The sequence below is a fragment of the Peromyscus eremicus genome, chromosome 4 (assembly GCF_949786415.1).
Source record: "Peromyscus eremicus chromosome 4, PerEre_H2_v1, whole genome shotgun sequence".
In the NCBI taxonomy this organism is placed as follows: domain Eukaryota; kingdom Metazoa; phylum Chordata; class Mammalia; order Rodentia; family Cricetidae; genus Peromyscus; species Peromyscus eremicus.
The window spans coordinates 14348572-14365053 of record NC_081419.1 but is presented as its reverse complement, the minus strand read 5'-3'; the positions used below and the strand labels follow the sequence as shown (position 1 = coordinate 14365053).

Below are 16482 nucleotides of genomic sequence, written 5' to 3'. Positions count from 1 at the left end.
ACAAGATCATAGGAGAAAATTTTCCTAACCTAAGGAAGGAGATGCCTATAAAGGCACAAGAAGCATTCAGAACGCCAAATAGATTGGACCAGAAACAAATGTTCCTCACCACGTAATAATCAAAACACTCAACATACAGAAGAATATTAAAAGCTGTAAGAGAAAAAGCATAAGTAACACATAAAGGCAGACCAATTAGAATTACACCTGACTTCCCAATGGAGACTCTAAAAGCCAGAAGGGCCTGGACATATGTCCTGCAGACTTTAAGAGACTACAAATGCTAGCCCAGACTACTATATCCAGCAAAACCTTCAATTACCATAGATGGAGAAAACAAGATATTCCATGACAAAGTCAAATTCAAACAATATCTATCTACAAATTCAGCCCTACAGAAGATACTAGAAAGAAAACTCCAACCCAAGGAGGTTAGCTGCACCCATGGAAACACAGGAAATAAATAATTTCACACCAGCAAAACCAAAAGAAGGGAAGCACACAAGCACACACACACATACACCACTACCAGCAACAACAACAAAATAACAGGAATTAGCAATCATTGGTCATTGATATCTCTCAATATCAATGGACTCAATTCCTCAATAAAAAGATACAGGTATCAGAATGGATGAGAAAACAGGATCCATCCTTCTGCTGCATACAAGAAACGTACTTCAACCTCACAGATAGACATCACCTCAGAGCAAAGGGTTGGTAAGCACTGCGTTTAGTGAGACACTGTCTCAAAGCCAATGTAAAGGACTGGAGAGATGGCTCCACAGGTAAGATTACTTGCTTTCCTCCAGAACTCAATCCCCTACCCTACCCTTGTCAGGCTGCTCACAACCACCTGCAACTCCAGTTCCAGGATCTATGGATACCCACAAACATGAGGTGTGTTCTCGTTCTCTCTCTCTCTCTCTCTCTCTCTCTCACACACACACACACACACACACACACACACACACACACACATACAGAAACATGAATGTGTGCATGTGTGCAGATGGAAGTTAGAGGACAACTTTATGGGAGTAGGTTTTCTCATTCCACCTTTACATGGTGTCTTAGTTAGGGTTTCTATTGCTGTGAAGAGACATCATGACCACAGCAGCTCTTACAAAGGAAAGCATTTCATTGGGGCTGGTTTACAGGTTCAGAGGTTTAGTCCCTTAATGTCATGATGGGAAGCATGGCTGCATGCAGGCAGACATGGTGCTGGAGAGGTAGCTGAGAGTTCTACATCCAGATCGGCAGACAGCAGGAAGAGAGTGTGAGACACTGGCCTGGCTTGACATCCGAAACCTCAAAACCTGCCCCCAGTGACACACTTTCTCCAATAAGACCACACCTATTCCAACAAGGCCACACTTCCTAAAACTGTCACTCCCTATGGGCCTATGGGGGCTCTTTTTATTCAACCCACCACACATGGGTTCCAGGGATGAAACTCAGGCTGTCCTGCTTGTACAGCAAGCACCTTTACCTTTACCTACTGAGCCATTGCAGCAGCCCCATCGCTAGTGGGTTTTGTGTTTTGTCTAGTCTGAAGTGAGTGGCTGTTACAGGTACACCTCCTCTGTTGCCTCGGTTTGTGTATGCACTAGAGTTCACACTCGTGCATACTAAGCACAAACTTTTAGAGCCGGACCAGCTCCATTGCTTGTTTTTTGAAGGACTGTCATGGGAAAAGCTCCTGGTCAGTAGGCTGGTGCTAGTGGTGGGGGTGATGGCTTCCAGTGCTGTTGCTGAGGAGTCATGTATGGTCTATCTTCATTCTAAACAGGGACCTGCTCTCTGCCTTCAGGTGTCTGCAGTTTCACATGACAGAGCTAGTATGGGTTTTCCCTTGTCACATGTGTATGAACCTCACTGGGCTTCCTCAGTCTGTGTCTGAATCCCTTTAAAACCACCAGTGGTCTGGAGAAAATCTCAGTGTTAGAGTGCTTGCCTAGCATGTGTGGAATCCTAGGTTCCATCTCCTTTATTCCCCGGCCCCCCTCTAATAATGATGATGATAATGAAATGAAAAAGGAAGAGTCAGCCACAAAGTTTCCACAGGGGAAGCCTCTGTTCCCTCCAGAGCAACAGCCTGTTTTGTTACTCGCAGTGAACCCTTTACTTTCTTTCTTCTGTTTTCCATCTTAACATCTTCTGTGTATGTGTGGTATGTACCCATGGAGGGCAGAAGTTGACACAGAATGTCTTCCCAATTGCTCTCTACCTTATCTTTTTATTTTGTTTTGTTTTTTCAAGACGGTTTCTCTGTGTAGCCCTGGCTGTCCGGGAACTCACTCTGTAGACCAGGTTGGCCTTGAACTCAGAGATCCAACTGCCTCTGCCTCCTGAGTTTTGGGATCAAAGGCATGAGCCATCTTGCCTGGCTACCTTGTCTTTTTTTAAAGATTCTCTTTTATTTATGTGTGTGTGTGTGTGAGAGAGAGAGAGAGAGACGGGGGGGGGGGGGGAGGGAGGGAGGGAGGGAGAATATAAATAGATAAATGAACAGTTTTTAAAAGCTACTATCAGAGAACTCAGAAACCTTAGAGTAACTGGAAGAGCTGGAGGTGGGATCAAGGCATTAAGGACCAACAGAGAGGTGTCTGGGTTTTCTTTCAGCCCTCCCTTTACCCTTTGACTTTAACCTAAAGGTTGAGCCAGTTCAAAGGCTATGCAGAAGCTGGGGGAAGGTCGTGTATGGCTGCAATCCCAGCTCGTGAAGCCCAAGTGGGGAAAGATCACAAGTTCAAGGATAGTCTGGACTACAGAACAAGGACTATGACAAGCTGTGGGTAAATGACAAAAATTTCAAGGACCAGAGAGGCTGGGATGAGACGGTCCTCCATTTCTCTAGAAGCCAACCTTCCCCCCAACACACAGGTGACATGGGCAGGCCTCAAGAACAGAGGGCAGGCTGGGTTCCTAGCAGAGGTACAGTAGCCCCTAGGAAAGGCTGGCTCTAGTGCGATGCAAGGCAAACCAGAGCCCCATGAGGAAAGCTGTGTATGATCCCTGCCCTTCCTTGCACTATACACAAGGACTAACTGTATCTGCATTAAAGCCTGTAATATACTTTTTTCATATTGGTACACATGATGTGGTGTTTGAGCTCACTAAGAATCTGGCTCTGGAAGTGGAGTCTCCTCAACACACACACACATACACACACACACACACACACACACACACACACCATTTCAGACCCAAGCAAGTTTGTCTCACAGTATGCTACAAGGCACTTTTGTAGCACATAAAATATGGAAGGCACTGACTTCACTAGTGACTAAAGAGAAACTAAAGCAAAAATTTGCCTCTACACCTCCAGAACATTTATTTAAAATTGAAAAATTCAGAAACTGAGGTGTGGCTCAGGAACATAGTTCTTGCCTAACATGCAGTCATACATACACACACGCACACATGCATGCACACAGAGAGTGGAGGGCACAGGGAAAGAAAGAGACAGAGACAGAGAAAATGTTTGATGCTCTCAACACCTGGTAATGATACAAGCCTTGAGTCCTCCCCAGTTCCTGAGGGAGAAAACTAGGGATGTTCATGGCCTAGCATCCATGCCCAGGCCCACATCAAGGGTGAACAAGAAACCCATAGTGACTGGAAACAACTGGGTCACTATAACCTCTCAAAGTAACCCTGGCTGGCACTCCCATGTGTCCACCAGCAATGTGGGTGATCAAAGAACTAAGATCAATACACTCACAGAATGGGCAGTGATGACAGGGACTCAGTTCCAACTACAGGCCACCATGTGAGTGAATCCACATGCTGAACACACAGCACTCACTCTAAAGAATAGACTTGGCATCAGTTACTCAGCTTAGGATCAAGTGGAATCAACCAGGGCATCTAGAAGCACAGCCCAGTACAGAGAAGGGCCTCTTTTGGGGAGAAGGGGGTTGGACCGAGATATGCAGAGTGGATTTGTTTCGATCCATGTACTGGTATGGTAGTTTGAATGAGAATGACTCTAGCCAGTACTAGTACTTGGGAGGCAGAGGCAGGTGTATCTCTGAGTTCGAGGTTAGCCTGGTCTACAGAGGGAACCCAGGACAGCTAGAGCTATACAGAGAAACCCTGTCTCAAAACAAACAAACAAACAAACAAACAAACAAACAAAAGACTCTAATATTGGAATACTTAGTTGGTGGAACTGTTTGGTAAGGATTAAGAGATGCAGCCTTGTTGGACTGGTGTATCACTGGGGTGGGCTCTGAGGTTTCAAAAGACTCACACCATTCCCAGTTATGCCCCTCTGCTTCCTGTTTGTGGACCAGGATGTGAACTCTCAGGAACTGCTCCAGCACCAGACTTTCCTGATGGCTGTCATGCTCCCCACTATGCTGGTGATGGGCTCCTACCCCTCTGGAACTGTAAGCCCCAAATAAACCCTTTCCTCTATAAGCTACCTTGGTCATGGTGTTTTATCACAACAAAAGATAGTAACTAATAAAGCTAGTTTTGTGGGTCCTCATTAAAGAGAACACAGGTGTTTTCCTAGCCTCTGTATGCAAGGTCTTCACATTTTTAAAAGCATGAGCGATGTGGCTAGGGATATGGCTGAGTCAGTACAGCGCTTGCCTTGCAAGCCTAAGGACCTGACTTTGATCCCTAGACACCATGTTTAAAATGTCAGACACACGGTGGTACGTGCTTAGAATCCCAGTGCTGGTGTGGCAGTGACAAGGGGGTCCTGGAAGTCCACTAGTCAGCCTACCCAGCAGGCTTCAGGTCAATGAGAGACCCTGTCTCAAAGGAGGTGGACATGTTCCTGAGGATAACAACCAAAGTTGTTCTTTAGCCTCCACATGTATACACACACACTGTGGTGGTTTGAATAGGGATGGCTCCCACAGGCACACAGATTTAAATGCTTGGTCATTAGCGAGTGGCACTACTTGACAGGGATTAGGAGGTGTGGCCTTGTTGCAGGAAATATGCACAGGGCTGGGGGGCTAGAGGCTTTGGGGTTTCAAATGTTCAAGTCAGGCCCAGTGTCTCTCTCATCCGCTGCCTGTCCATCTAGATACAGGACTCTCAGCTACCTCTCCAGCATCACATCTGTTGGCATGCTGCCATGCTTTCTGCCACGATGATAATGGACTAAACCTCTAAAGGTAAGCAAGCCCCAATTAAACGCTTTCTTTTATAAGCATTGCCATGGTCATGGCACCTCTTCACAGCAATAGAACATTGACTAAGACACATGTATATACACATATGTTCATGCACTTAAAAAATGAGGGATACGCTGGGCATAGTGGCACATGCCTATTCACGCTAGCACCCAGGAAGCTGAGGCAGGAGGCCAGCCTGGACTACACAGCAAGACCTAGATTTAAAAATAACAGCACCAGGAGGTGGTGATGTATGCCTTTAATTCTAGTACTTGGGAGGCAGAGGCAGGCAGATCTCTTGGGTTTGAGGCCAGCCTGGTCTACAGAGTTCCAGGGCAGCCAGAGCTACACAGAGAAAGCTTGTTTTGAAAAACAAACAAACACAAACCCGAAACAATAAACAACAACAAAAAACAAACAACGCCCCCTCTCCCCCCAAAAAAAAACAAAGGGAAATTTTACTAAAAACACATGTGAGGAAGATGTAGTTTCGAGTGCCCAGGTGATTCTAAAAGCTCACCAATACACTGATTTCGGCCAAGGCTACACCTGCAGATGTGGATCCCTACTACTGGCAGGCCTGGATAAAGAAGAGGACCATAGTGCAGGTCACAGACACCCCAGGGAGCATTAGAAGGATGTGCTGCCCCAAACAGGGGAAATAAAGAGACAGGTACTGTGGGAATCAGGAATTGTCACCACCCTCTCTCTGAGCCCACACACTTACATCTAGCTTCATCAGGGTAAGGAGGTCCTTCGTGGCAGCTTTGAAGATAGCGTCTGTCTTCCCACTGGCCCCAGTATCATCCCAGGAATTTTCTGAGTAGTGGAAGACGGCAGAGGGGGTCTCTGCAACAATCACGTTTTTCTTCGACTTAGAACAAAGATACAAGCCATCAGGAGAGATGTAATGAGGAAAGAATGTAACTGCATCTCCATGACCCATTGCCAACACTGGTGATGTCAGATATGGACCACATCCCAAAGCACTAGTTAGTAGGCGAGTAGACAAGGCCCCAAGGGGACAATAAGGAGAGGCAGGGATATACCTTGCTGGCCACAGAGTTCCCAAGTTGCTCATCTGAGTGTGGCAAAACCCTGGCACGGTTGTATGCCATCCCCAGGTCTGAGGTGGCCCTCTCGTGGCTTTCTACAAACAGAAAGAAGACTCAGTTCGCTGCCCACCTGCTGGCCCATATGCACAGGCACACAATGGGCAGGCTGAGTGAACGTCTGTCAGCATGAACTTGGTAGATAAGACTCAAACCTCTAGATAGCAAAGTTGCATTGCTGGCATTTTTTGTCACAATTAGTCCATTTTGTATTGCTACAGCAGGACATCTGAGGGTGGTACTACAGAAAGCAAAGGTTCATCTAGCCCATGGTTTCAGAGGTTGGAAGCCCAAGACTGTCTGGCTCCACAGGGTCAGTTTCTAGTGAGGGCGCTCTTGTTCCATCACATTAAGTCAAAACAGCAGAAAGAAGCCGGGCGGTGGTGGCGCACGCCTTTAATCCCAGCACTCGAGAGGCAGAGCCAGGCGGATCTCTGTGAGTTCGAGGCCAGCCTGGGCTACCAAGTGAGTTCCAGGAAAGGCGCAAAGCTACGCAGAGAAACCCTGTCTCGAAAAACAAAACAAAAAACAAACAAACAAACAAAAAAAACACACAGCAGAAAGAGAAACAGTTACATGCAGAAAGAACCAAACAATGTGGTGGCCTTGCTCTACTTTTATTTCTTTTTCTATTTTTGAGTCAGGGTTTCTCTGTGGAACAGCTCTGGCTGTCCTGGAACTCACTGTTAGATAAGGCTGGCCTTGAACTCACAGAGATCCACCTGCCTCTGCCTCCTGAGTGCTGGGATTAAAGGTGTGTACCACAAATGAATCTGTCAGATACGCTAAGCCTATAGGCTGAAGATGATGCCACAACTGTGTGGAGAAACCTCAGGTGACTGTCCAGGCAGTTGGCTGTTTCTGTCAACTCACATTTTTTTTGGAAGTCGCTTGTTTGTACTTCCTGTTTTACTAGGTAATATTATTTCCTTCTTGAGTCTCTGAGGGAGTTGAAGATTAGATAGTTATAGTTTTCCTTGTTAAGAATTTCAGAAAAGAAACTCACTAAAGAGGTGTAAAGTGTATAAATTTGAAAGACATAAGATAGTTCTCTGGGCCAGGCGGTGGTGGCGCATACCTTTAACCCCAGCATTCAGGAGGCAGAGGCAGGCGAATCTCTGTGAGTTCGAGGCCAGCCTGGTCTGCAGAGCGAGATCCAGGAAAGGCACAAAGCTACACAGAGAAACGCTGTCTCGAAAAACCAAAAAAAAAAAAAAAAAAAAAAAAAAAAAAGATAGTTCTCTGTTGGTAATGTAAGTTAGGATAGAAAGTAAATCAGGTACATTTTGGACTTACCAAAATAGGATAGATAATGGAATATTTTCTCTGAGTTTGTCAAATGCAAATGGACTAGACATTGTTGAGGTATTTATTGCTTGTATATATTGTATATACTTATTATACTTAATGTATATTGTTTTTCTTATATTAGTTATAACTTTATTATTTTTTATTTTTATTAGAAAAAAGGGGGAAATGTGATATTTTATTTGTGCTGAAATGTAGTGATATTTTATCTGTGTGTTAATAAATAAAGTTTGCCTGAAGATCAGAGAAAAAAAAAAAAAGGTGTGTGCCACCACTGCCTGGCTTGAGGCCTTGCTTTTTAAAAATGTTTTATTATATTTTTATTTATTTATTTTGTGTGCATGCTATTTGCATGTAACTGGAAGACAGTTCAGTTGATAAAGTACCTGCCACACCGGCATGAGGAACTGATTTATATATATACCCCCAGCACCACATTAAAAGTCAGGCATGAGGGGCTGGAGAAATGGCTCAGCGGTTAAGAGCACTGGCTGCTCTTCCAAAGGTCCTGAGTTCAATTCCCAGCAACCACAAGGTGGCTCACAACCATCTGTAATGAGATCTGGCGCCCTCTTCTGGCCTGCAAGGATACATGCAGGCAGAACACTGTATACATAATAAATAAATAAATCTTTAAAAAAAAAAAAGTCAGGCATGAGGCTGAGAGATGGTTCAGTGGTTAGTATCCACATGGCAGCTTACAACCACTAGTAACTCCAGTGTCAGGGAAACCAGCACCCTCTTCTGGGCTCTGTGAGCACTAGACATGCATGCAGGTCACTTACATACATGCAGTCAAAACATTCATACACATAAAATAAAAACAAATAGGGACTGGAGAGATATCTCAGCAATTAAGAGCACTTGTTGCTCTTGCAGAGAACATGGGTTTGACTCCTAGTACTCGAATGGCATCTCACAACTGGCTGTAATTCCAGTTCTAGGGACCCAACAACCTTTTCTGACCTCTTCAGGTACGAGGCACACATGTGTTGTGCATATATACATGCAGGCAAAACATTCATACAAATAAAATAAATAAATAAGTATGAAAATTTATAAATAAATAAATAAATATTTTTAAATAAATAAAAAGAAAAGTCAGTTGGGAGGTGGAAACAAGAAGATCCTTGGTGTTCACTCATTAGCCAGATTAGCTAGTCTGGACTACTAGGCAAACCCCAGTTCGCAGTGAAAAATCCTCTCTCAAAAAAAAGTGATAGCTCCTGAGAAATGATATCAGTGATTGTCCTTTGGTCTCCACAAGTGTACACACACACATACACACAGATACATACATACATACATACATACATACATACATACATACATAGAGAATGTACAAGCTCAAGCAGGCTAAATCTGAAGCCAGACTGTAGTCACGAGGGTCCACTGTGTTTTCTCTGAGTGGTGGGGAGGACTCCGATTCTTCAGGTGCCTACCTGAACATCAAGCTGCAGTGGCTACCCATGGTGTTCCAACCGGAAAGAAAATTTAAGGTCAAGATCACTGATTTAAACCAGTTCTAGAAGCTAGAAAAATGGTTCAGTATTAGCAGCAAGTACTGTTCTGTTCTTGCAGAAGACTTCTAAATTCAGTTCCTAGCATCCACGCTAGGTGGCTCACAAACCCCTGTAACTCAAGGTCCAGGGGGATCTGAAGCCTCTGACCTCCACAAACACCAGCACTCACATGCACATACCTACACAAATAATTTTTTAAAAATGAAAATCAACACCGACTGGGAACAGAGGATTACAGTTAAGAGATTGCATGAATCTCAGAAGAGACATTGAATTTTGGACTTTTGAACAGTGCTGATACTGTAATAAACCTTGGGGACTTTTGAAGTTGGACTAAATGCATTTTGCATTATGATATGGCTACAAGCCTATGGGGGCCAGGAAGTAGAATGTGATGATTTGAATTAAAAAATGGCCCCTATATGTAAAAAAAAAAAAAAAAAAGAAAAAGAAAATCAATCTTTAAACTAGCTCTAAGCAATCACAGGCTGGCATCAAACTATGCAAAAACTGTCAGTAATAGGGATGCTCAGTTTTAGAAGGAGTCACTGGAAAGTAGCTCATGGCCAGGTATTTCAAACCTGCACCAAGAGAAGGCACAGTCTATCCAGAACAGTCAGCCACAGGATGCTGACAGAACCAGAAAAAGGGGCAACGTGCCCGGAGAGAAGCCCTTGAGATATACTACATGCCATGTGAAAGCATGTGCCTAGGAGGCAGGGGCTGTGGTTTGATGATACTACCTAAGCCAACCATGCAGGTGACCCACATCTGTAACCTACGCAGTCAGGAGGCAGAGGTGGGGGATTATGAGTTCAAGCCTGAGCTACACAGCAAGACTGTGCCGAGGGAGGGAGGAGGGGGAAAGAAAGAGAGAGATAAGTGTGTTGGGGGAACTATACCCTTTACATAACCTTTCCCATGCCAAAGGAACATAGCTAAAACAGGAGCTTGGGAGCTGGATAAGTGGGTAAAAGCACTTGCCATGCAAATATTAGGGCCTGAGTTCAGATCCCAAGCACCTGTCTAAAGGCCACTGTGATAACACATTACGTATAATCCCAGTGCTGGGAGGCAGGGACAGGCAGATTCCTGGAAACCATGGGCTAGCTTTGGCTACAGAGTGATGTAGTGCAACCCTAATTAGTCTTATTATATTAAAATATGGAATCAGATATCGAGAGTGAAAGCTGAAAGAACAGAGATGCAGAGCAGCCAGCCACCAGAGACTTCTTACCTCTACTGAATGGGGTGAGATCCTGTCTCCACCTCCCTAGTGCTAGGATCAAAGGCATGATCCTCCCAAGTGTTGGGATTAAAGGCGTGATCTATCACTGCCCAGCTCTGTTTCTCTTTTAGACTGGTTCAATCTCGTGTAGTCCAGGGTAGCTCTGAACTCTTAATCTTCCTGCTTCCTCCTCCCAAGTGCTGGGATTAAAAGTATGTGCCACCACTGCCTGGCCTCTATGGTTAACTAGTGGCTAGCTTTGCCCTCTGATCTCCAGTCAAGCTTTATTTGTCAGAATACAAACAAAAATCCCAGCCCCATCTCAAAAACAAAAAAATCAATAAAAGCTAATACTTTAGGGATGAAAAACTCACATAGACTCAGAAACATAATACCTAATGAAGATAGCATTTTTAAAAAGCCAGAGAATGGGGGCTGGAGAGATGGCTCAGCAGTTAAGAGCACTGACTGCTCTTCCAGAGGACCTGGGTTCAATTCCCAGCATTCATGGCAGCACACAACTGTCCGTGACTCCAGTTCCAGGGAACCAGTTACAAACACATATATGCAGGCAAAACACCAATGCACATAAAATAAAAACAAATAAACAAATAAATAAATAAAGTCAGAGATTGTTTCATTAATGATACTGGTATACTACCATACAGAATAAGATATGCTCAATTTCACTGGTTTACACCGAAGAATGAAAAACAGATGAATCAAAGACCTCAACACAGAAACTAACAAAAATAATCTAGAATATATGTATGAACCAAGAATAAGCAAAGAATAAAACATAAAAAGCTTACTACAACTGGGGGTGGTGGCTCACATATTTAATCCTGGCACTCAGGAGGCAGAGGCAGGTGGATGTCTGTGAGTTCAAGGCCAGCCTAGTCTACAGAGTGAGTTCCAGGACAGCCAGTTTCTACACAGAGAAACCCTGTCTCAAACAACAAACAACAACAACAAAAGCTAACTACAAGGTGCCAAATGTTTAGCCTGCCTTCCTGCCTTCCTTGGTTTCTTTACTTCCTCCCTTCCTCCCATCTTCCTTTCTACCTTTCTTTCTTTCAAAACAGGACCTCACTATACAGCCCTGGCTTTGAACTCACTATGTAGGCCACTCTGGCTTGAATTCACAAAGATCTCCTGCCTCTGTCTCCCAAGTGTTGGGATGAAAGACACATGTCACTATACTCAGCTGAAGATGGTTTCTGAGACAAGAGTCTTATTCTGTAGTCCAGTCTGGTCTCAAACTCAAGACAATTCTCCTGCCTCAGCCTCCCAAGTGCTGGGATTATGAGCATGAACCACTACAGCACATGAAGAAACAATGGCGGTGGCGGCGGCGGCGGCGGGGTGAGGGGTGGGGAAGCCCAGAAACCATGCAGAACACAGTGGCCATCAACCAGGTCTGAAAAGAGGAAATCTGACAGCCTTTAAAAGGGCCAGGAAGCCAACAAGCTCCACAAAAGAAAGGGAGACAGAGAGGAGGGGAGCAGTGAGGTCAGGCACCTGGGCACTAGGCTGCAAACAAGAGGAGGCTGAGGGGACCCAGAGCATGTCAGTCTGTGATGGGAACCCAGCAGAGGTGAGCCTGACACTGAAGATGGGGCCGCCCATGATGGCAGATGGTGTGAGCGGGCCCAGGGCTCAGTGGAGGAGGTAGCATGCACAGGACTGGTAGAAGAAGGCAGTGTGGAGAATTTACCAGGACATACAAAGCAGCAAGACACCCACCAATGACTCAGCCCCAGGGAGAGAGTGCCTCAGGGCCACGGGCTCTTGTCCAACCATAAACGGTACCAAGTTCAGGGTGTCTAGGTCAGGACAAGATGAAACTGGGGCAGGGGGCAGCTTGACTCATCTTCCAGATATACAGAACTGTCACTGAAACAAGCTGCAGGAACAGGGGACCTTTACCTTGGGAGGCCGAAAGATTAAAGCCTCTTCCCTGGGACTGCCTGAGCTCATCTGAGATCTCCCCATGGATGGAAGGCAGAGGTACAGAGCAGCTCCTCTTCAGCAGAGGCCCAGAGACTGTCAGGTGAATGTTCTCAAGATCTGGAGGAGACAGGAATGAGCTACTCCAGTTCCATATGGTCTAGTGTCTGGCTCCAGTTACTACAGATGGATCAAAGAACAGAGTCCCCCAAAACAGCACAGGACCAAGGTCCTCCCAAGCACCCGGTAAACTTGCAGATAACTTACCCAAACAGGGCCATCAGGTAATGTCACTGTTAGCACTTGCCAGGGGAATGATGCAAGAATGTTAGCCTCAGGCTGGTCCTGCTCTCTACCCTCCAACCCTGCATGTCTCTTGGCCACCCTTCTCTATAGGCCTCCTGAACTGACTACCCCCTGCTGCTGCCAAGTACTCTGAAGGTAAACCCTAAACCAGGGAGTCTGCCAGTGGTCCCTTTCCCATGGCCTTCATCTGTAGAGACGACTATTAGCACACCTAGGGCAAAACAGGGCTTGAATGTTCCACCTGACTTCAAAGGACCCTGGCCTTGCCCACCACACAGGACACTGTCTGCTACTGCAGACTCTGCTTCCACAGAGGTCTATAAAACTCCTCAACCCCAATCTCTGTGAAGATGCAACACTGGACAGCTGCTCCGAACAAAACACCTTCAAGAGGACAAGCCTCAGGGTTCCATCACTCAAGCTGACCAAAGTCTCAGAGAGAAAAGCATTACTCAGGAAAAAGACTTAAATGACATCTATTTTAAAGTATATTTCTGAGGAAAACCAGACCAACCAGGGATGTGTTCCAAGGTCACTAAGGTCCAAAGCCTTGTCCGAGGGAGGATCAAACGGGCATTTCCAGTTTACTTGACACCAAAGGCTGTTTCACTTAGTTTCTTACTCTTCTTTTAGTTTCCCGGAATCCTTCACAGGGTATGATGAACTATTAAGACACTGAAGGTATATCTACTTTCTTTCTTTTCTTTTTTTTGGTTTTTTGAGACAGGGTTTCTCTGTGTAATAGTCCTGGCTATCCTGGAACTCATTTTGTAGACCAGGTTGGCTTCAAACTCATTAAGATCTGCCTGTCTCTGCCTCCTAAGTGCTGGGATTAAAGGTGTGTACCACCATCACCTGGCATACATCTACTTTCAAAGTGGCTTTGTGGTAATAATACAACATAGGCAATCTATGCTGCTCAAGCTCTCCTGGTCAGTTTATTCCCCAATCTAATTTGTCTTGAGAACTTTGAGCAGTTGTCAAGTGGGGACCAGAAGGCAAAGCTGAGAACTTGCTCTTCTGAACAGCACTCCCATGGAGCAAATCTCAGTAGGAAGTACTAAAAGACAGAAGGCAAGATTCTTGGACATATGCAACATAGCCCAGAGCGTGGGAGGTTACCTGAGGGAAGCTAAGAAGACCTGAGAACAGTGAGATAATCCTAGACCATGAACTCTGGGCATATATGAAGGGAGGGCAGGTAAGGAGACCTGGATTACATAAAGAGATCTGGGGGCCTATGAGGAAACCTGAGGGACAGGTCAGAAAACCTGGACCCATGTAGTAAGACCTAGGGGCAGGTTAAGAGACATCAGGGGCGGGCTGGAGAGATGGCTCAGTGGTTAAGAGCACTGACTGCTCTTCCAGAGGTCCTGAGTTCAATTCCCAGCAACCACATGGTGGCTCACAACCACCTGCAATTAGATCTGGTGCCCTCTTCTGGCCTGCAAAGACACATGCAGGCAGAACACTGTATACATAATAAATAAAATAAATTAAAAAAAAAAAAAAAAAAAAAAAAAAAGAGACATCAGGGGCAAGTGAAGAGACCAGGAGGCATGTGAGGAAACACAGGATTAAGGTGGGCAGACATGGAGGCATGTGAGGAAACCTGGGATTAAGGTGAGCAGACCTGGAGGCATGTGAGGAAACCCAGGATTCAGGAGAGGAGACCTGGAGGCAGATGGAGTAACCTGGAAAGTGGAGTGAGAAGGTCTTGAGCTAGTGTAGTACCTGAGTTGCTGGACTCCAAGGACCTTGGGGACCTCTCAAGTTGCTCCTCTGGGCCATATGACATCTGTCTCTTGGCCCGTCCTGCTGCCACACTGGCTACTGACAGGAGAGGGATGGCTTGGCTCTCCTGAGAGATGAGAAGAACATTAGATGTGCTCCGGGAATTCCCTGGGTTCCCTATAATCGTGCTATGAGTTCAACTATTTATCAACTATGAAGACAACACAACCAGCAGAGAACCCAGCAGTTCAGAGGACGAGCTTGCTAAGGCTCAGCATGCTCTTCTCTTAGGTTCTGCCTCCAACTCTTCATACAGCCAAAATAATAGGCCATGTAGTCAATTCTTCATAGAAAAGTCATGTAACATAAAAAAATATTCCCTAAAATATCAGCAACTGAGCACAACAAACTCTAAAACATCATCAAAGAAGTGATAATTCATAGGTACCAAGCACTTCTTACCAACTGCCAGGAGTTCTGTTGGAACCTCACTCGTATGTTCCAAAGTAACTTCCTCTGTCCTTGTTTCAGGTACAGGAACAGAGCAGTAAACGCACTGGCTCAGTTGTTACTGAGCCCTTCTGGGTGAGAACTTTGTCCCACTTCACAGGCTGTAACTGGCCAGGTTTTACCAGGAGGAACAAAAGCGAGGATTCAAGGCCTTGGCACCCTTGGCAATACCCCACACCTTCCAGGTCATAGCTTAGTATTAGTTCAGCTCAGTGTTAAGTCAAGGGCAGGACACAGAGCCAAGTACTAGCAAGACGGGACAGGTGGAAAGGAATGATGGCCCAGCCCGGTCTCAGGACCTGGGCACCAGACTCTTGCAGAATTCCAGTCTTGGGGTACAACAGGACTCCTGGCAAGCGACAAAGCAGGCTAAATCCTCTCGAGTTTGACGAGCCTATCTGCCCCAAAGCCTGACTTTCAGTGGAGTCACTCAACGCACCAGCGTGCATATACTTAAGCAGGAAAGTAAGCTCAGCCCAGCACACTTCTCAGAGCCCAGTCCCACAGCTAGGAGCACTTGAAGGACAGCTGTACTGGCTGCAGTCAGCGGTGTCCTGGTGGGAGCTACACCATCCTGACACAGGCTAGCAGGAGGCCTGCACTCACAGGGTTGAAGAGCTCTGTAGTCAGCCCCAGGTAGTTGTGCAGAGCCAGGAAAGTCACCCGCTGCAGCCGTACCATGATGATCTGCAAGAGACGGAGGTGTGACAAGTCTAGGCTGGGCACCAGCAGCGCCACATGGATTCCTGCTGAGCCCCCCAGCACAGGCCACAGACCAGAGCTCACCTTTTCCACCACTGTGCAGCAGGGTGCTAACGTGGGGAACAATGTGGGACACATAGGAATCAAGTGGTGTTTTCAAATTTTCTGTAAATCTAAAATTACTCTAAAATATTTAATAAGAAGTTTTGAAGTTTCTTTTGGGAAATAGGAGGTCCGAAGGCTTCTATGGAGTTAACACTATTAACTTGCGTGTGTGTGTGTGTGTGTGTGTGTGTGTGTGTGTGTGTGTGTGTGTGTGTAGAACAAGAGCGAGAGACATGTGACCTGCACACGGAGGGAGGGGTGTTGCTCCACAGGAGTCAGCTACCGCATGTGTTTTCTGAGACGGGGTCTCTCACTGGGACCTGGGGCTCACTGATTGGAGTGGGTTGGCCGGCCTCAGGGATTCACTTGCCTCCCCAGGTCACATGCACTCAGCTTTTTCACACTGAGTCTTGGGGATCAAATTCAAGTCCTCACACTTACAAGGTCAGCACGTTACTGACCAAGCTACCTCCTCAGCCCCAGCCCCACCCCCAACCGCACATTTCTTTCTTTGTGTACGTGTGTGGGTGTGAACACACCACAGGACACATGTGGCACTCAGAAAGTGACTGACTTACAGGAGTCGGTTCTTTCCTTCCACCACTTAGTCCTGGGGACTGGACTCAAGCGGTCGTGCCCGGCAGCAAGGCCCCTACTTGCTGAACCATCTTTACAGTCCGTTTTGTGTTTTTTGAGGCAGTCTTGCTCTGGATACCCTAGCACATGCTATGTAGCCCACGTGGTCTGGAACTCAAGATAATCCTGCCTTACTTTTCCAAAGGCTGGGATTACACCCATGTGCCACCACTCTGTCCAATTTATGACTATTCTTTAAAACTTTTTTCTAGCCGGGTGGTGATGGC

General features: G+C 46.0%; 1 protein-coding gene across 2 annotated transcripts in view; it reads right to left on the bottom strand.

Moving 5' to 3' along the window:
- The window catches only part of Pnpla7 (patatin like phospholipase domain containing 7), an 80552-nt gene that overhangs the window by 43234 nt on the left and 20836 nt on the right, over positions 1 to 16482 (bottom strand). Inside the window, exons 10-14 of one of the 2 annotated variants that reach the window (XM_059260259.1) lie at positions 15419 to 15499; positions 14303 to 14429; positions 12242 to 12382; positions 6191 to 6291; positions 5869 to 6015 (exon numbers count right to left, since the gene is read on the bottom strand). In XM_059260259.1, coding sequence (XP_059116242.1) covers positions 5869 to 6015; positions 6191 to 6291; positions 12242 to 12382; positions 14303 to 14429; positions 15419 to 15499 — 597 coding nt within the window. The remainder of the gene's footprint in view (positions 1 to 5868; positions 6016 to 6190; positions 6292 to 12241; positions 12383 to 14302; positions 14430 to 15418; positions 15500 to 16482) is intronic. The other variant, XM_059260260.1, reaches the window with a different exon arrangement.